General features: G+C 40.6%; 1 protein-coding gene across 1 annotated transcript in view; it reads right to left on the bottom strand.

The window, feature by feature from the left end:
• The window catches only part of Vav3 (vav 3 guanine nucleotide exchange factor), a 354,621-nt gene that overhangs the window by 195,893 nt on the left and 136,932 nt on the right, over nucleotides 1-21,796 (bottom strand). The window contains exons 3-4 of the mRNA XM_013031889.1: nucleotides 3,775-3,833; nucleotides 953-1,018 (exon numbers count right to left, since the gene is read on the bottom strand). Coding sequence (XP_012887343.1) covers nucleotides 953-1,018; nucleotides 3,775-3,833 — 125 coding nt within the window. The remainder of the gene's footprint in view (nucleotides 1-952; nucleotides 1,019-3,774; nucleotides 3,834-21,796) is intronic.

The raw sequence follows: 21,796 nt of genomic DNA, 5'->3' as shown, positions 1-21,796 counted from the left end.
CCAAGTAGTAGCCCGCTGCTTGATGGATGCGGATGAATTTCCATAGACTCCTTGAATCTCTTTGCAAACACGCCTGATCTATGTCATCAGCTCTTTCAGGAGTGGGGATCATGTCCTATATTTATTTGTAATCTACAAGAGTCACTCAATCAGCACAAGATAATAAGCTGCAAAGGACCTTCTGCCTCTGCTGACTACTAAGTAAGAAAGTCCCTGAGGATGCTCTCTTCAGAATAAACACGGGGTTCTGGAAGATTCCCAGCAACTCCAGCAGCACTTAACGCTGGCTTTTCCTGAGCTACCTGTCCCACATTTTCTGTAGTAGAATATATTTATTTTTAATTATTTCCTAATTATTCCAGTCCAGTCTTAACTACTCCTCTACTATGCCTTTAAAAATGTTTCAGTTTTACTCCATTTCAATGTTTCTATACTGGGCATGGGAACACAGAACCCAGGATAGGAATTAAAAAACACTGGAACACCAAGTTCCTTGCAAACACAAAACGTTCTTCCTTTCTTTGTCTGGAGAGAGAGAGAGAGAGGGTACTGGGGCTTAAAATCAGGGCCTAGACACTGTCCCTTAGCTTTTTGCACAGGCTGGTGCTTTACCACTTGAGCCATACCTTCTCATTGGGCTTTTTGCTACCTAATGAGAGATAAAGAGTTTCATGGACATTCCTGCACAAGCTGGCTTCCAACCAGGATCCTCAGATCTCAGCTTTTTATGGATCTAGGATGAAAGGCTAAGAAAACAGGCATGAAGCTCTGGTGCCTGGCTGGAATATGTTTCTTGTAACATTCCATCACCAGTTCTAGTTTAATCCTTACTCTCCTTCCTGGTTCAACCACATGCAGCCTTCAGAGAATTGTCTTAATGCCCACAGTTAACACACACACCGGATGCACAAAACTGTCAGTGGTTTCATTCTGATGAAAATGTTTAACATACTCTATTAAGTCGGGAAGGCCTTTGTAGATGTCTTCATCATTAACACTTTCTTCTGTCGGGAAGGGTCTAGAAGAGAAAAGAACACAGATGAATGAGCACCCAAGCTGAGTGCCTGCCTCTCAGTAACTATGAAACCCATCAGTCACCGGGTCTCATGATGTTGAGGCTTCCCTGTGAATGAAGCTCCAACACCTGTGCCCTCAGCCATAACAGCTGGCCACACACACACACACACAGGCCACTGGGGTCAGGCCAACGTGCTGCCCACTGCCTCAGACCTGCAGGCTCTCACTGCAGTGCCTGGGTGCACAGAACCGCAGCTATTTTGGCCTCGCCTCTGCAGCCTCTCTCCTGCACTGGCAGGTCAGATCCCATAGTTCACTTGGAAATGATCATCCTTTGCAAACTCAGTTCACTATTACAGCTGAAAACCATTAGCAGCCTAACACTCCTATCCCTTCTGGAAGATTCCCAATGGTGGCATGTTTTTCCACTTAGTTAACTTGTATTTTTCAGGGTTTTTGTTTTGTTTTGTTTTGTTTTGTTTTTGACAGATCAATCATCCAAACTTCAGAGAAAAAATAGGGCATTTTCACTGATTGCTGTTAAAAAAAATCACAATTTAATTTCTCTTGTGCCTCCCCCATGGGCTTCTCTCTGGATCTCTTTCTTCTCTCTTCTCTCTCTCTCTCTCTCTCTCTCTCTCTCTCTCTCTCTTTCTCTTCCCTCTCTCTCTCCTTCATTTTCTCTTGCTCCTTTACTGTACACTGGTATAGGGTACCCAGTACCCTGGTTCTAGGACTTGAATGTGAGGTCTGGGTGCTGTCCCTTAGCTTTTTCACTCAAGGCTGGCACTCTTCCACTAGAGGCACACCTCCACATCCAGCTTTTAGTTGGTCAATAGAAGGTAAGGCCCATGGATGTTCCTGCCCAGGCTGGCCTTGAACTGATAGCCTCAGATCTCAGCCTCCTGAGGAGCCAGGATTACAAGTGTGAGCCATCAGTACCTGGTCCACTTCAACTTCTTTGTTTTACCCAATTGTACTATAATTGGTCTTTGGTAAGACCAATATGATAAGCCTAAATTTATTCCTAACAAGATAACAAGGCATTTTACTATTTCTTGTGTAAAGAGATCATGTCATATGTTCCATCAAAGAGGAGCCATCAAAACATTAACCCTTAAATAATTACTACTTACATTAAAAAGCACACTTTTATATTGATGTATCTAATATGCAACATAGTAAGGAACCTATATTTTGCAAATAAATCTACACAAATGAGAAACACCAAGACTTCAAAATCACTTTGTAAAATTTGGGCACATTTTGTTACATACATTGTAGACATCTATAGACCAATACAGAAAATATACATAAATACCAGAAAAAAGACTTATATCATCATATATATCATATACATATATATAAGTCATAAATATATGCATCCTTTCAAAATCAAAAGTATATACATAACAATTACATCATGCTTCATGATCAAAATTGACCACAAACATGTAAAATATATTTACACACATATATGTATATGTGTGTATATATATATATATATATATATAGTCACAGGAAGATATTCATTGTTGAAGAGGGAGTTAGGAGCTTAAGAAGAACAATAAAATTGTATTTTTTAGATACAATGAAAATCCATTCCATTTCTATGCAGCTTCTGTGTTACTACTGAATCTATTTTTCTTTGTTTCCTAATGTTGCTCCGAGGACATCATTACTGACTACTGTAACTTAAGTATTGAAGCAGAACAAGCCTCAAGCAAATACATATCTGTACAAATGCACATGCTTACTAACTGCAGAATGCTCCACTGCAGAGAGATGGTATGATTTCGCCCATTTATCTGCAGGTCTGTCAGGTATTGGCATACCTTCAATGCACATTCTTTTTTTGGGGGGGGGATCCAGTCGTGGGGCCTGAACTCTGGGCCTGGGTGCTGTCCCTCAGCTCTTCAGCTCAAGGTTAGCACTCTACCACTTGAGCCACAGCGCCACTTCTGGCTTTTTTCTTTTTGTTATATGGTGCTGAGGAGTCGAACTCAGGGCCTCAGGCATGCAAGGCAAGCGCTCTACCACTGAGCCACCTTCCCAGCCCTCAATGCACATCCTTGTACATGCAGCATTTCATACATGTTTGATTCGTTTTTAAACTACTAATTTTTTAAAATTATTATCATGACCTCCTGGATAGTAAGTAAACATATTATAAGGTACTTTGAAATACTTAAGTATCCAAGAATTTGTGTTTGTCTTAATAAATCCTATGTACAGAAATGTTGGAGAAATTTGTTTTGAAAGCAATCTGAGAATGGTACATTACAAGTGCATTCCTACAGTATCACTGCTGAGGAGGCTGGGACAGGAGAATCATGTGTTCAAGGCCAGCCTAGGCTATGTTGTAAGACTCTGTCTCAAAAACACACAAAGAAATTCTAGCTACTCAGGAGGCTGAGATCTGAGGATCAAAGCCAGTCCAGGGTAGGAAAATCCATGAGATGCTTATCGCATGGGTTCAAGTGGTAGAGTGCTAGTCTTGAGCACAAAAGTTCAAGGTCAGTGCCCAGGCCCCAGAAAAGTAAGATAAAATAAAATAAAAACAACCACAGAAAGGAGAGAAGCCATGCCAATGATAGTCCCCATTAACTTCAGAACCATAAGCCACTTGAGGTTATATGAATATGTTATTATTTGCTCAGTAAAATTTATATGTGCATTTCACACTTACCTACCAGTCACTCTTCATAAGTGAGTGAACTAAACAAGATAGAATGAACCACAAAGAAATGAAATTACCTGATTCCTGTGGCCAATGCTATAGGTGTTCGAGAAAGTCGAGACAATGTTTCTATAACCTGAAGAAAGAAGAAAATGTTCATTGGGCATGTGTTTTAGAAAATTCAAAGCAACAGTTTTCCAATTCAAAATTAACAATGGTAGCAGATTGTCAGTTTACAGGTGTCAAAGAAATAGCGAATGGGTACAGCCATGATTGGGAACTAGAAATCCCTACTTTATGATTGCAAAGAGGAAATTACTAAGCTGCCCAAGAAAAATAAGGAGTTAACCTAGCTCATCCCAAACGTCTACTTCTATTGCAAAATCTGGAAGGTCACAGGAACTTGTGTTCTCTGTTATAACACCCACTGTCTAGAGATGGCCACATTTGTTAAAAGCTAAAAACAAGCTGGGCCCAGGTTGCTTACATCTGTCATCCTAGCTACTCAAGAGGCTGCCACCAGAGGATTGTGGTTCCAAGCCAGCCCAGGCAGAAAAGTCTGTGACTGTGAACTCCAATTAAGTACCAAAATGCTAGAAGTGAAGGTGTGGTTCAAGTAATAGAGCACCAGCCTTAAGCAATAAAATAAAATAAGTGGCCCGAGTTTAAACCCCAATATATATATATTGGAATATATATATATATATTCCAATATATATATATTGGAAATATATATATATATATATATATATATATATATACAACATTGAGGTTTTTAGTTATTGTGGCCACAGTTCAAGTGTAGCAACCATGTGTACTGTATTAGACTACACAAGTATAAAATATTTCTATCACCACAAGAAGCATTGACATAGAGAAAAATGGGTTAGAGTGAGAGAGCTCTTGAACCAGACCCCAGGAGTTCAAATCCTGCCTTTTCTACTAACTAGTCAGGCAACTTTGAGCAAGTCATCTAACTTCTCTGGCTTTTATTACTTCATGTACAGAGTGCCTCTCTTAATAGTTAACTAATAATCATTAGACTAGTGTGAGGATTAAATAACACACTTAAAATATTTAAATGGTAGCAATTCCTTATAATCACCAACTTGAAGAAAATTGCTTTATTCTGAGTGTTTCCAAGAAAAAATGTTCCCAAATTACTCTTTATTATCTATTTCAAAGATTCCTCCTGCAGATCACATAAGTATGGAAACCTAAGTGTGCCCTGCTGCAGATTTACTCACATTTCTGCACATCAAGTTTACTCCTCCTGCAGTCTTTAGTACTAAGATCATTTTCACCACTTACTGAGAGGCCAGTCACCTGATATGAATTTTTCCCATCAACTCAGTTCTCAGGATGACACAGATAAACTTGTCCTAACTCTCAAAATTAGGCAAAACAAAATTTAAAAAGGTTCTGTTTATAGCCTATTCAAAGTTGCAAAAATTGTAATCCATCTCCTTTCCATCTAGCCCAACAGCTGGGGGGAGAGAACTCATAAAGGGGAGAAGAGAGAATTTATATAGCTTGAGTTGCTACAAAAATGGCCACCAGAGGGAGCCAGATGATAGTAGATTAGTTTAACAGCATCATCAACTGCTTTTAAGGGCAAATGTGAAAATCAACCAGCTAAAACCAAGTCCTAGTCACTGATCTATGAAGCTTATTTATTATTACTCAATAATATAAAGGTAACAAAGTTAATAATTCAGGAATAAACAACAAATGGACAAAAAGAATGCAGAGTATCTTACAGTGAGTCTCTGTGAGAATGATCACTCAGATTTATAGCTCATTTCTTTGTACATAAACGCTAAGTTGAGCCAAAACAAATGGAGACTGTGTAGTCAGTGTGGTATTTTCAGAATAACATACATCCTCTAAAGGGCTATTGTTTCCAGATTTGGAACAGACAAATATATAAATTCATGTCAGATTCTCAAATTGTGTGTATGGAGTCCCTGACTAAAATATCCCAGAAAAAGTATTCATAAAACCAAAAGCATTTTAAAAGCTATAAATTAATTAGTACACTTAGATCAAAATGATAGGAAATTGTGAATATTAATTCCAGATAAGGAGATGAGTTGGTAAAAATACTTTTACAAGCAAATTGGCCAATAACCAACAACCCCAAATCCACGTCATGAGATTTCCTTCCTTCACTCAGTTACCTCAGTGACTAAGACCAATGACCTTGGAAAACAAATAGATATCATTCTAGGTGACCTAAGTCATATTTGCTGGGTGAACGAGGACGGAAGGGAGATCAAGGCTCCTCATGGTTGTTCACAAAGTGAGCATCCTATCCCAGAGGGGGAAAAAATCCTTGAGGAAGTTTAGAAAATGAAATGACAGCTTCTACATTGTAGTTTGGAAAGATAACTTGGCAATGTGAAGAGCAGAGTAGGAGAAAGCACACGAAGACCAGACAGACAGGAGGACAAGTAGGAGGTTGGCTCAAGGGTCCCCGTGAGAATGGAGGAGTGGGGATGAGCAGCAGGGGTGAGGTGGTGAGGCTGGGAAAGGAAAAGGTCTTTGGGAACAGGGTTGAGCTCCAGGAGGCCAAGAAGGAAGCAGAAAACCCAGAACAACTTGTGTGATCAATGAAAGCACTAACAGGGGCTTATGGGGTGCTTCTGAGCAGCAGTTCTGCCTCTTTCTCCCTCTGCATGGCTGACAGGTCCAGCCCAAGCTCAGCAAGGATGTCTGCTTCTCCAAGGAGCCTTCTCCAACTCTCTCCAGTCCCCCAGCCTGGGCTGTGTCCCCGTAAGACCCAGGATATGACTCTGTCCGAGCACCTACCCATTTATTTAAAAAAAAAAAAAAACCTTTTTAAAGGCCTTTGAAAAATATTTGGGTACTGGTGGCCCATGCCAGGAATCTTAGCCACTTAGGAAGCTGAGATCTGAGGAGTAAGGTTCAAAGCCATCTCAAGCAGGCAAAACCTCAAGACTCTTATCTCCAATTAACCAGCAAAAAGCCAGAAGTGGAGCTGTGACTCAAGGAGTAGAGTACCAGTCTTGAGCAGGAAAGCTAAGGGAAAATATCCAGACTTTGAGATCAAGCCCCAGTACCTCAAGAATGTGTTTATTTCTCCAAACTAAAATAATATGTGAATCTATAAAATGTGTCTCCTTCCCACCTTTCCCACTTTCTGTCTACAAGGAGTGACAGCTGAGAATCTGGTGACCTGTTGCAGATTTTTTTTCTTTTCTCTTCTTTATGCTTGATTTTTAATTAATAAGTTGCTATTCTTCAGATTTTTTTCCTAAGGTATTCCTAAAGTATGATGATACACACCTTCGTCACAACACTATACGTGTCACTTTGCATGTGTCTACTTGATTTACTCTGCTGTTTTGTACCACTCCAGTGTTTGTAAACAGATGAACAATTCTGCCATTTTGCTGTCAAATATCTTTTTCCACCTTTTGCTGCAAAACCTGTGCTTACCCTCCTTCCCACATATTCTTTCTAGTGTGCGGGCATTGCTATGGGAATAATTATTAATTGGGGTGGCTAAGACAAAAGAAATGAGACATGCTCTTCAAACTATCTACAGGAATTTAGACCCCTAAAGAATCCACAAGAACACAACAGAGCATTCAAGTGATATGTTAAGCTGCTTTTCCAGCAATGGAACAAATCTCCAGGACCCAGAACACCAATTGCTTCTTATCTAGGTCACAGACTGGAAACAACTCCTTAGCTGAGCAGGAGTGGCTCATATCTGCAATCTTAGTTACTTTGGAATTCAAAGTTCAAGGCCAGACTGGGCCAGAAGTTTGCAAGACCCCATCTTAGCCAATAAAAATCTATCATGCCAATCGTCCCAGCTACAAGAGAATCTCAGTACAGGCTGTGGCTGTGGCACAAAAGACACATCCTAATGGAAAAATAACAACTGCAAAACAGGGCTGGCAGGATGGTACAAGTGGTAAGGCACCTGTCTGTTAAGCACAAGGCCTGGTTTTCAAACCCCAGTACAGTTTAAACACAGATACATGTTTAACACAAAACAGCTGTTGTTCAAACAAATGCAGGAGTAATGCTTGTCGTACAAAGTTATTGAGCAGATTAAGGATAATGTGTATCCAGATGTGTAAAGGGCTTATCCTGGCACAAGTAGGAAATGAATAAATAATTCACCATGGAACCCATTATAAAAATTAAATATTAAGTACAGGCACCCTAGAGCCAATGAACATCCTAGAAGCCCCCACCAACGTTTTCCCTCTCTAATGATATTTGTCTGACCTCTATTTTTACCATCCCATTAGTCCCTTTGGAAACTATTACATAAAGGAGAACACAGCCTTGTACACTGACCAAGCTTACCCATTTTCAACCATTCTCCTTGGGAGACACCTGGCCTTCCCTACTCTGCTCATGTTGTGCGGTCATGCTGTTGCCATGGTAACCTGTACCTAGCTGTCACCCATGCAGAAGCAGTGAGGACTCCTCGCCACAGAGAATAACCAGAAGGGACCCTGGGAACCCACATGAAGAGCCACCAAAACATGGCAACTGGCTATGGATGAACCTCCCTGAGCTTTCTTTTCTTGTCTTTTTGCCAGTCTTGGGCCTTGAACTCAGGGTCTAGGCACTCTCTGAACTTCTTTTGCTCAAAGCTAGCACTCTGCACCACTTCTGGCTTTTTCTGTGTACGTGGTACTGAGGAATCGAACCCAGGGCTTCAGGCATGATAGGCAAGCACTCTCCCACTAAAGGTGGCTACCTTTCCAGCCCCCTTCCTTGAGCTATCTGCTCTTCAGTTTTCACTCTTAACTCATCCCTTGACCCAATGAGATGGACTCTTGGCATCAAGTGACATTTTTCATCAGAGGCACCAGACACAGGTACTACCTGTGGGTCCTACAGGCTCAGGGTGAAGGCCCTGAGCAGTAGAGAACCACCGAGGGTCCATAGACAGGGCTGGGAATGTGGTGCGGGGATGTTGGGCTGAGACATACACAGGGAAGCATGAGCTCATACAGCAGGTCATCAGTATGGCACATGGGCAGCAAAGATGGTGCTGAGAGGGAGTTGAGTGGGCAGAGCCCGAGTTGTTTACATTAAAATCTGATTGGATACTCAGTGCGTGAGCAGCCCATGGACAGCAGGGAAAGTATAGAAAGCTTAGGCACATGATAGGGTGACCTTTGCAGTGATTGGTTGGTTCTTTTTCCTCCCTTCCCATGCCATGCAGTCTTTTGCTTTAAAAAGTGCTTGCTATGCGGTAATAAACAAGTTCCTGCTTGACTTGACTCCCTGCTGCGTCTGATTGTCTCCGGGGCTAAGAGAGGCTGGGGAACTGGCGAGCTGAGCTGTGCACTTACCTTTCCTGGGACTCTGTCAGTCTTCCGCGGGACAGACGAAGACCCTACGGTCATCCGCAATGCAGAGGCAGCCCAGGGACCTGATATTACCCAAGCGCCTCTGACACCAGATTCTCTACAGTGAGGCCTAAATTTGAACTCCACCAGATGGTGAGTTTCAATATACTTCACCTTGTGTCTCCTAGGAAATCAACAGAACTCATTATCTCAATTGCCTTTGCAATTCTAATTTCACACCATAAATGACTCTGCTAAACCTGCACTGCAGCTGAGAGCCACCGCCAGCAACTCGAAACACCTGGCCGTGGCTTTGTTGCTCTGAACTGTCAGATGCGGTGGGGAAATGTCTGTAGGCCTTCCATTACAGCCAGAAGAAAGGAACAAAGCCTTCTGATCAGGATGATAAACCATGGGAAATGAATGTGCATTGTTCAAAAGAGCAGTTTATCTGTAGAGTTTAATTGAGTCCAAATTACGTAGTTGATGCTGACCTCACCGATAATTGAGAATGCAAGTATCATTCCACAGTTTTTATTTTTTGACTCTTCAAAGTTGAAACTGCCCATAATGAGACACTCTTAGAGGAGTGTCTTATGCTGGATGTATAGGAGGTGTGAATTCTTAGAAACTGATTTGAGGGTTCGAATTCCAACTCCACTCTCACTGGCTGAATACACATGGAATGGTCTATGCCTCAGATCCCTCAACCTGTGAAATGCCAGTAAAAGCATTACAAGTATACAGGTTTATGGTGAAGGCTAAATGAAGTGACCTCCGTCTATAAGAACAGGAAGGCATCCTGTATTTCTATCACTGCCTTCTAATGAGGCCATAGTCATCTATTTTGTTATCATCACAGCATCCATAGAGTAAGATATTAATTTTGCAAAGCATGTTAGAATACAAATAGCTGGGTGCTGGTGGCTCAGCGCCTGTAATTCTAGCTGAGGAGGCTAAGACATTCTAGCTTTTCAAGAGACTGAGATCTGACGACCAAGGTGCTAAGTTGGCCTGGAGAGACAAATCTAAGAGGCTCTTACCTCCAATTAGACAGTGAAAAGCTGAAAATGGAGGTGTGACTCAAGTGGTAGGGCTATAGCCTTCAGGAAAAAAAAGCCATGCAAAAGCACACAGCTCCAGGACCTGCACCAACTGGAAGTGGAGGGGAAGGGAGGTGAGAAAAGAGGAGGGGAGAGAAGGGGAAAGTAGGGAGGATAAATATGAAGTGTGTCTCACAGAGTTAAATGAGTTCTGAAAAGTAACAAGATAGAATATAGAAAAGGGTACTCATTTCCCACTATCACCCCCATATCTCACTGCTCCAAATAAAGACGCAAATCTATCAAATTGGAGTGCATTTGTGTCATTGAAGTGCAAAGACAAGATGTGTTAGTTGGCTTTCCATTACTGTGATTAAAAAAAAAAGAAACTGAGGTAATCAATCAACTATTATCAAGTTTGTTTCACTGTCTTAGAGATTTCTCTCCATGGTCATTTGGGCCCGTGACAAGGCAGAGCATCTTGGCAGGAAGCATATGCTGAAGGAAGTCTGCTTACGTCAAGGTAGTTGGAAGGAAAAAGAGAATGAGAGGCACTGATTTCCCAACATCCCCTTACAAGGGAACATGCTGGACGATGTAACTTTCTCTCAGTAAATCCTTGTCTTCCAGGGGTTTCTCCTCGACAGCAAGTCAAGAACCACCATGTTGTACTCAGTGACTCTTGGTTATTATAAATTCCATATCCTTCTGAGAATGACAACACAATAAAAATCTTGGTCATTTCCTGTAAAATGAGGCCAACTCCCCTTTCATCTCAAGGACCCATTCTGGAATTCTGGGAACCCATTCATGCATTTGATAGATTTCATCTTTCATTTAGTATCTTCCTTTACGTATTAGAAAACCAAGGCCCAGAAAAGTCAAATCACTTCCTAAAGCCAAAGAACAGGACATAGCAAAATTGGTTCCCCAGCCCAGGTTTCTTCTCTTTTGTTCCTTCCAGCCTGCCACCCTTTCTACTCATCCCCAAACTCACTCAGTGGACATGTACTAGAGACTCTTGCTCTTCTAGGAGCACCACATTCACTCCATATATTAACAGCAGTCAAATAAAGATGCCATTCTTCCTTGTTTCATATAGTGCACAGTCTAAGGGGAAAAACACTACCACCACCACCGCCACCACCACAAAAGTGGAGAGTATGAAGTATTACAAGATATACCACAGCTGAGAGGAAAGAGCTAGGCCAGCTGTGTCTTTTGAAAGACAGAGGATTTGAGAGTCAATAGCTGCCTGAATAGAGGTGATCTTGGGCTGGATCTTGAAGGGCAGGTGGGAATTTCACAGGTTTGTTTTTTGTCTGCCATCATGAACAAAGGGCTTGATGGGCAGAAATCACCAGGCCTCTGCCCACCTCTTCGATCATCAAAGCCTGGAGCAGGGAAGGCACCTTCACTACACAGAACCACTCCTTCCTTATTGTCTAAGAAGCTTTCTCAAGATGCCACTTCCTAAATAATATATTTGGTTTCTCAGCTCCTGAGAGAAATGAGGTCATTAAGCAAGTGTTCCTAAACCAGCAGACAGACACACATCTCACAAAGCATTCTCTTGACACTGCCTCCTTGGCTTTTAGGAATTCTGCCTCTAATAACCCGAACGAGGGCCCCGCCCACCCTCCCTCCTCTCTCTCTCTCTCTCTCTCTCTCTCTCTCTCTCTCTGAAGCTGTTCCTCCTTTTTGTTCCCAATGACTCTCCCTCCCCTCAAGAAGACTCCTAGACTTGTATCATGGATCTGAAGCCTTTCAGTTCATCCATTTACCACCATCAGTGGGTTCATGCCTATAATCCTAGCTACTGAAAAGGCTGAGATCTGAGGATTGAGGTTCGAAGCCAGCCTGAGCAGTAAAGTCTATGAGACTCTTTAACCACCAAAAAAAAAAAAAGCCAAAAGTAGACATGTAGCTCAAGTGGTAGAGCACTAGCCTTGAGCCAAAAAAGCTAAGAGACCACCCAGGACCTAAGTTCAAGCCCCAGGAGTGACACACACACACACACACACACCCCAAAATCCATCCTTTTAAGTCTCTCAGATCAACCCCTTCCTTCTCCCTGTGCTTCTGTTGGCCCATGTTGTCTCTATTTCTTGCCAACTTTTCTTGGAAGAGTTGCCAGTGTGTCTCCAAGTTTCCAGTTTTACTCTCTTCCCAAGCCCCCTTTGGTGACCAAAGAGGTTGCAAGAGCCTACCAAGCTCCCACCTTAAAAGTCACCCTTCAGCCTTAAAGTGCATCCTTTCTGAAAAGAGCTCCACCTATTTAACAGCACATATAGGGGTTTTTCTCCTATTTTCTTCATACTTCTTAACACACGCTCCATGGTTAGCCAAAATCCAATCACTTTACCCACTGGGTTCCAGAATCCCATGCATAGCATTCACTTTACTATAATCTACAGAGGTGGGATCAAAACAGAAAATTTCATTACTAAAGGACAGGAGGTACAAAGCTAAGTGAGACCCCTTGTGCTAATTTGCTCACACCTAGTGCTGTAGCATTCCTGCTGGTCCAAATGCCAAAAAAGACAGAACCCGAATCCTCAGTGCAGAGTCAGGAGTCTGGAAGCACAGTTTTCTAGTTAAAAAAAAAATTTATTCCCCTTCCAAACATCTACTAGTCTGTAAGGGTGTGCTGAATAAAGCTGAGAAATAAGGGACTCCACTGTTCATTTCCAAATGTAAAAGAAATGTGTTTGTGTGGAAAATGTAATCGCATTTGCAAGAGCATTCCTCGCCTTTAAGCAGAATAGAGATACAAGGTAAAAACAGAACGTGGGCCTCTGAACAAGTCCAATAACAGAAGCAGGAACAGAGCTGCAAAGCCTTGTGGGGCGGCACATATTTGTCACTGTCTATCTCAGGAGCGACTGTGGCAGAGGGGCCCAGGCTGGAGCAGGCAGTGGCCCCACAGCTCAGTACAAAGCCACTGGGATTTCACACACTCTCTGGAAAGGCCTGGCCCTGTGTGCTCATGACAGGCCACAGAGAAGTTGTGTATGTGATCTGAAATAGATTGAGAGAGTTCTGTGTGATTTAAACAATCTGGAAAATTTTCTATTCTGACCTGTCCTCACATTTTTGGAACTCAGCTCAGTTTCAAAGTCATACAGATGACTGACTAAAGTCTGGGCTTGCTGAACGCAACCCCATGCCTACTCCCCTTTAAAAGAGGGAATGCTGAGAGATCCAGAAAGAAAATGCAATGCCAGAATGGCAGGATCTTACAAATGAGACTAAAATACTACTGATTAGCAGCAGTAAGATGGCCTGCCTTTGGTTCTAGTCTCATAGGAATTCTCATAGGAATCACAGAGGAGAACAAAATTACATCCTTCCCAGTGTCTTCCCGGGCTGGTTTGGCATAACATTGGTCATTTCAAGACCTACTTGAAAACACTCATTTTCATAGGTGTTTGAACAATTAAACCAATTTTTTTATTACTATGTTAGGGATGTAGTTTCTAGACCACAGCTAGACGATAGAGATAAGTAAGTCATAAACATGAAAAGGTTAAAGGCTGAGTTAATTTTACTCATGGATGTTATGAAATTCAGTACACCAAAATATCATTCCAGGGCTGCTAATTCGGAGTACTTGCATTTAATTCTCAAAGAATAAGTGAGTGAAGGCATGAATGAAAATTTGTTGATGGTCCTGGGGTTTGAATTCAGAGGCTTACATTTGCTGGACAGGAATTCTACCACTTCAGTCATGCCTCTAATCCTTTTGCCTTTTTTCTTCTGCTATTCTGGGGAAAAGGTCTTGTCTTTTTGTCCTAGGCAGGACCAGACAGCAGTCCTCCCATTTATCCTTCCTGCATAGCTGGAATTAATACTTCTTTCTATGTGCATTTATGGGCACAATGCATCATGAAGTTAGCCCTTCCACCCTTCTCCTTCTCTCTCCCTACCCCATACCCACCGCCATCTTCCCAAAACAGTAGCTTTACATTCCTTGTCCATTCCACACACATGTACATGGATTATTATGAATAGCTCTGCCCTCCTTCCTCCTCTCCATTCATCTGCTCTCCTCTTATCAGTACCCACAATGCAGTACAGACATGTTTCAGCTTCCTAACATTCATTTTTTGTTAAGTACATGTTAACTGTTAAAGGGATTTTTTTCACACTTACAGATAACATGTTCCAATTAGGTTGATCATATAGATATATGTATATCTATATACATGATATCTATATCCTTATCTATGAGTGTGTATGGTCTACAATATATCTATATAATCTATATATACAATATCTTGCTCTCTCTCTGTATATATACAAATATATACACACATACAGAAATAGATTGATCAATCAATAGAGATATGATGTTACTGGGTCCATCTGTTTCCCTAAAAATGAGATAATCTTCTTCTTCTTTTTTCTTTTCTTTTTATCGTGAGAATACCGTACAGAGGAGTTACAATTACATGGGCAAGATAACGAGTACATTTTTTATCAAGCATTGTTGCCTCCTCTTTATTTCCCCTTCCCATCACTTCTCATACTCCCCTCTTTCCCTCCCCCCACCTCCCCACCAAAGTTGTAAAGTTCGTTTTTCGACATAACAACTTGTGCATCTCATTGTTGCAATGGGTCCACCTGTATCCCTAATTAAACAATTTGTTTTTTTCCTTCCTCTCCACAAATTATACCAACATCAAATACAGTGAAAGCAGGGGTTATGCCATGGGGGAGGGACATACAAAGCAACAAAGAAATCATCTTATAAATATGTTAGAAACAATTTCATGAAAGGAAAAAAAAACAAAAAAATATTTGAATACTTATCTTGGGGTTCTTATTCTTCTTTATGGCTAAATAATTTGGAATTATAATTTGGATAGGCTCTGCCTTTTTTTTTTTGTCCAAACTGCCTTCAAACCACAGTCTTCCTGATCTCTACCTCACAAAGAGCTGGTATTATAGGCATGAGCCACCATAACCAGCTGTCAGTAACATATTCTGATTTGTTTTCTGGGATAACTGTGCTGGCAGTTCAACAAATTAACTGAAAGAGAGGCTGACTGGTGGACTGGAGGCCAGAAATGAGAGGCTACTTCAATAGAGGGAATATATTCAAAGATATTTAGAATATAATCAATCAGGAGAAGGCAGACAACGACATGAGTATTTTTCTCAGGTGGCTACCAAACTCTGTTTTATAAAAGTAGATCCACCCAATTCCCAGAGGTTACTTTGAATAATATATTCTATTTCATTGGCATTGGGATTTTTAAGGCTTCCTAGGTAATTCTATTATATAGCCAGGGTGAAAAACCACAGACTTTGGTAGAAAAAAAATCCTCTGAATCTCCAAAGTCCAATAGAATCAGCTTTTTTGCACATCCTTTATTTATCAAATAATGAGTGAGTGACTGCACTTGTTGGACACTGGAAAAGTGCTGAGTTTCACTTCATCTCACTAAACCTGTTTGTTAGATGATCATTTCATCTGGAAATGAATCAGTTCTCTGAGTGTTTAGAAGTGAAATGACTTCTAAGAACCAGACAGGCAAATGACAGACCTAGACACAAGCCAGCTCTCAGCCTTCACATCTGTGAGAGCAGTTACTCTGCCACAGCAATCCTGTACCCGCTGGTGCTTTACGGAGGGGACACATCCCCAAAACAATGTGTTGTGAGGCTATTTCAACACTGTGTCGACATCATAAAGCATACTACAGGCAAGATTATGAGCCTGCTGCCTAAATGTTATGGCATATTGTTTTATAGTAAAATGAGGAGTACGCTCTGAAATAATAATAAAAATAAATATAGCAATAGTCTGTGACAATGACAATAATCATTGGGTTTTTTTCAAGCATTACAGATGTACTGTTATAATTAGATAAGCTGGTTAGGCTATTAGGCAAGAAGAAGTCTTCAGCTTCATTAGTATTCTACGGGACTACTTTGACTGAAATGGCATATCACTCTATTTCAACCTCTAGTCATGATTTTATTTGTAGTATTTCTCAGTGCTTGAGTAACTAAACTCTTGGGGTAGGTAAGAATATAAAAAGCTCCCTATGCCTCCTGGCACCACTGACCCCTTTGTGCTATCTAAATTGAAGTAAGCAACTATAATACCAAAAGTTATTTGCTACTGAATTCACCACCACAGGTGAACTGGACTAAGGACTAGTCCTTCTACATTCTGATCATATTATAGAAAAAGTTTTCAGTGTTATGCAAGTATGACGAAAACATAAATGCTATATGTTTATACTCTAATAGCATTCTAATAATGGAGTAGCTCAAATTCATATGAATGTGTAACTTCCTACATCCTGACCAAGAAATTATTAGAGAAATCACCTACAAAAACCCGTGTAAATTTCAACAGGTGACAAAGACATTATTATTTACTAAAAAGGAACTGTTCATTAACTGCTTTAAAAAAAACACCTCTCTAAGTTTCAGCATTTGGGTACAAATTCACATATAATAAAATGTCAAAAAAGTTCCTACCATCATCAGCCACTTCTAATTTCTCTTATTGGTTTGAAACACAAAGGCTTAGTGTTTAGCTAGAGTAAATATAATTGGCCTATATGTATAATCTTGTACTAGCAGATTGAAAGCACAGAACAGTTAACATAATAGGACCCACTTAGAAGGGAACGCTGTTCAAAGTCACCAATCTGTACTGTCTCTTCTGGCTGGCAATTAAATAAACTGCAAAGAAATTGCATGTTGATATATATATATATATATATATATATATATATTACATATATATGTATGTGAGCAAAAACATAAAATACCAGGATTGATGGCCAGCATTATTATAGACATTATTAAATGTTCAAAGATAACTTTATGAATAAAACAATCCTCATTTTGGAGCTAGGTAAACTGAAGAAGTGAAGAAACTTACCTGTTATAACAGAGGCAGTGGGAAGGAAAGGAGCATCTGGGCAGCAGTGATAAAGACTTTAGGCATGTAACTCAAGCCAAAAAAGTCAAGGTAGCAGTGGCCAGTGTTAGACAGACTGAAGAAGAGCCAGGCAGGGCTATGGACTAAGGACTAAAGATTATGAGTCTCTTCTCTACCCTATTGTCCATTTCATGTATGTCCTAACTTCCCTTAATGTAAATATTACATATCTGTTTATTATCTGTCTCCCTTAATTATAGTATAATCTCCATGAGAAGAGGGGAGTTCACAGCAGCATCTAGGTTACCTTCAGGCAGATACATGCTCAGCAATTACATCTGACAAGTGACTGAATGAGTGCATGCAAGTACTTGGGCAGTTGGAGAGTATGAAGTAAGTTGGTGACAGACAGCTTTCAGTGCCAGGCTGCTACCAAGTCCAAACACTGTGATTCTGAGACATCCTTATGGGAAACCAACAAAGGTTATTGAATTGGAAACTGAACTGTGCTGAATGCTAGCCTGATAATTACAGCAGATAGTTCAGAGGGAGGAGCTGGAAAGACATAGTTTAATAATAAAGCCTAGCTCTGAATTGATCCCTGAGTACACTTGGGAGATGCTAAGGGAAATGGACATGACTAGCTTTATGGAAAAAAGGATCAATTCAATTTATGTATCACATATATAACCAATTGCCTAGAAGCAGGTGCAGCCTGAGCAAACATTAGGAAATCTGACCTGACTCTAGTTAATTACTGGGTAGAAGATGCTTTGTGGAGAGGAATAAATACAGGCATTACTGAGAAATGTGCTACGGTGCTAGAAGGAAATTGACCTAGAATCACAGAAATACATGTAACTAGGGCATCCCACCTTGAGGAAGCAGAAAAGACTCAAGAACCTGAGCCTCTTCTTTGCAAGACTTGAACCTGAGTCAGTAGATTCACCGTCCTGTGTCTGGCCTGCAATAGCCATCTCCACTGAGAAATCTGAGACTATGGGATGTGTGTGGATCTGGGTATGTGTTGGAATTTTATGGAAATGAGTTTGATTTACAGTTGTTTTCTTGTTTTGGTTTTGTTTTGTTGGGTCTTGGGGGTTTTGCTAGCCCTGGGCTTAAACTCAGGGTCTGGGAACTATCCCTGAGCTTCTTTTGAGCCACAGCACCACTTCTGGATTTTTTTTTTTCTGTTTATGTGGTATTTTTGAGGAATCAAACCCAGGGCTTCATGCATGCTAGACAAGCAGTCTACCACCTTTGGCTGTTTTTAATTTCATCTTGCTTTCTGTCTTTTCAGCCTTTGTGGAGGAAGATTACATTCAATCAAATCAAGTTTTACTTTTCAACCTTACTCAACTTTTTGAAATCCACTTGTATTTTAACTTAGGGAAAAAGTAAGAAATTCAATTTTATTATTTCATTTTATTTTGAAATCCTTTATCTTTCTATCAAAGTCGTCACTGAATTATATACATTGCTATTTTTGAAACTGAAAATAGCAGTTGCTTTAAAGCTCAGACACCTGTGATCTTTAAATCTTGAAGAGGGCTTTTTCCTTAAGAACCCTAAAAGTCTCTCTTTGAAGAGAGAGTATTGGGTGTTTTGCAATGAGCAAGGAAGACTTTACAGTCATTAACCACTATGTGTGTGTGTGTGTGTGTGTGTCTGTGTGTCTGTCTGCCTCTGTCTCTGTCTCTGTCTCTGTCTGTATGCTTAATCCAAGATAACTCTACATTTTTACTTAGGGTCTGAGTATTTACCCAGAACTGGTGAAGAGAAAATAATCCTCTCAATGGATGTAGAAAAGTAGCTAAGCCCAGGTGGCAAAATGACCCCCATAACCAGGGAGAGAGCCACATTCATTTGCACTAAGTTGGGGGTCATCCCCCACTCTTTTCTCTGCTGCAGCTTTTTTTTTCATTTTTATGTTGATTCATCATAACACTGAGCAAAATAGTTCACATTAAAGAATGGAGACAGCTGACCCAGAAGAGCAAAGAAGAGTCGCCACAGTTATTTGGAGCACACCATCACTCTGTTCTACAGAAGCTGCCCTTAACAGTTTCTTTGCAACCATCACCAAAGGCAGACTTAGACACAAAACAACCCCAGACATATCCTGCCCCAGTCAGACCATGCTTGGCTCCCTATCCCTCCTGACAGTCACCAAACACTGAACAAAACTCCTGCAGAAGAAAAATGATTTGGATAATGAACAAGTTTCTAAGATAGCTTATGTGTAAACAATTTAGAAATAACCACATCCTTTAAACCCTTGTTGAGATGGCATCCTGGAAATAGCTATAATCTTAGAGCATACAAGGGAAGGATAAAAAAAAACATCTTGGACCAAGAATGGGGATGGGTTCACTATACAAAGGTTTCTATCCAATGGCAGATTTGTCTAATAATAGGTTTCTGTTATGGTAATACTCTTGATTATTCTCCATCTTATGCATATCTCTACCAAAAAAGACTCTTCTGAAATATAGTAATATTGAGAGGTCTGGATTCTCTTTTAAGGTTCTCTCTCCCAGAAAGAACTAGATAGCAAGCTGAATTCAGGGCAAGGGAAGAGAATGACAATGGTAGCCCAGGATTTAATACTTACATCCAGTTGTGAGCACTTAGATAAGGCATGAACTTTCAATACTACAGAAAGAGAAAATTTGAGTGGATGCAAAGAGCCTAGATGAAGATGAATGCTTAGATTCTGAAGATTTGATCAAAGTGACATTCTAAATTGGATCTTGCAGAGCAAATGTTGGACAAGGCCAGGCAGAGCATTGTGTTTATTAGGAAATTTCTAACTGAAAGACATTACTGACCTTATCAAACCCCTGGTCCCCACAGTGACCCTCCTTCTCAATCCACATCCTATAAGATCCTAATTCTGAGAGCTTAAAATTGGTATGTACTCAGTAATTGCCGGGAAAACTGATGATTTGAACCCAAACTAAGCAACCAGAAATGTTGGAGGAATGTCTCTGATATCAAACAGTATATCAAAAAGGTTCCCACAAAATGGCTCTGCCAATACGATTGCCTTGAAATGTCATGCAATCCACAGAGTTCCTGATCCTGGATGCAGCACTGACAGACTATGAACAATGTCCAGGCCATGTGACCTCTCTGGGTCCCAGATGGCCACCTCCATAATCAGTGACCTTTAGCAACTTAAAGTATTACAGTAGTTAATTTTCTGCTGCCCAAAATACCTGAAGCTAGAAACGTATGAAGAAAAGATACTAGTCATGAGCAGTTACATATATTTACAGTCCCATGTATTAGGGAAGCAGAAGCAAGAGGAGCCCATGAGACCAATGTAAGGGAGGAAAGAAAGGATAGAGGAAAGTAAGGAGCAAGGAGATTCTCAGTTTGGGAAGCTGATAGTCCGAGATTAGGGATCCATCTTCTTGAACTCAGGTGAGGCACTCAGAGGTACACACAACGTGCTGGAGAAGCAGAAAGGAGCAGCATGTACAGAAGGGGAGAGCATGCCCAATAACCTAAGCACCTCACACTAGGCCCCACCTTCTTTTTTTCTTTTTTTATTGTGAAAATATTGTACAGAGGGGTTACAATTACATGGGCAAGATAATGAGTACATTTCTTTCTTTTTTTTAATTGTGAACATACTGTACAGAGGGGTTACAATTACAAAGTATTAGATTGCTTCAATTTACAAGAACCATGGTTTTCTAACCCCTGAGCCCTTTACCAAGTATATTCATCTGTTGTTGGCTTACATGAAGGTTAATTCTTATTTTTAAGAAAATACTTTCAGATAACACGTATATGTGAATAAACAAAGCTTCAAACAAGACAGTTAATTTGAAATTTCTATCCTCATTCTCTACTGTTACCCTGACATAAAAGCAATCATGTAATCAAGGCATAGCATATTTTTCCTGAAATCATGAATACTTCATTTTAGCGTAACTCAATGGAAAGTCTCCTTCAACCCAGGGCGCACCCACTCCCGATTCTTTGCTCATCGCAATTCTTGTCTGACTGTCCTGGTGTGCATGTATATTGATATAAAGAGAAGGAATAGAAACCTACAAGACTATTTCAGTTGATACAGTTTTTAGCACCTCATCTAATTCCACCAGAGCTCAAAGCTAGGTTGTTTCCCCTGGTCCGAAGAGGAAGAAGCTGTGGAGAGAAAGGATGGATGCCCTCAGATCTGTCCATACTGCAGGACATTTTGGCTCCCTCCCAGTCCTTACCCAGCACCTGCCTGTGCTCGTAACAAACACAAACCTCCACAGAACATGCACTGAACCGCCAACAACAGGGGCTATCTAAGAAATCAAGCTACTGTGGGATGTTGCTTTGGATTCTGTTTTTATATGTTTCTTACATTGTTACAACTTTTATTAATATTAATATCAATTAATTAATTATAATAATTAATATTTAATATTTGCATTCAGGAAATATTTTTAAGGCAAACATGCTTTACTTTGATACATAATTTATTATCTTTAAGTTGTTATACAAAGGGGTTTCAACTCAAAAGTCAGTTTATGTGTACAATGCAACTCAATCACTGTCATGTCTTCCATTCTTCTCCCCCATCTCTCCCAACCTCACTTATCTCCTCAAGTTACCTGGTTCTGTTTTCATATATGTACATTGAACATTATGACTGTATTCACCCACCTGTCCTCTTTACAGCCAGCTATGATGTATAGGCAGGATCAGGTTCCAAGGCTAACTTCAAGCCAAAAGAGGAGACGGAGGAGGAGGAAAAGGAGGAGGAGGAGGAGGGGAGGGGGGGAGCAGGAGCAGGAGG

This window comes from Dipodomys ordii, unplaced genomic scaffold (genome assembly GCF_000151885.1).
Source record: "Dipodomys ordii isolate 6190 unplaced genomic scaffold, Dord_2.0 Scaffold146, whole genome shotgun sequence".
Taxonomy (NCBI): domain Eukaryota; kingdom Metazoa; phylum Chordata; class Mammalia; order Rodentia; family Heteromyidae; genus Dipodomys; species Dipodomys ordii.
Note: the sequence above shows the minus strand (reverse complement) of the source record. Positions and strands in the feature narration are given on the sequence as shown.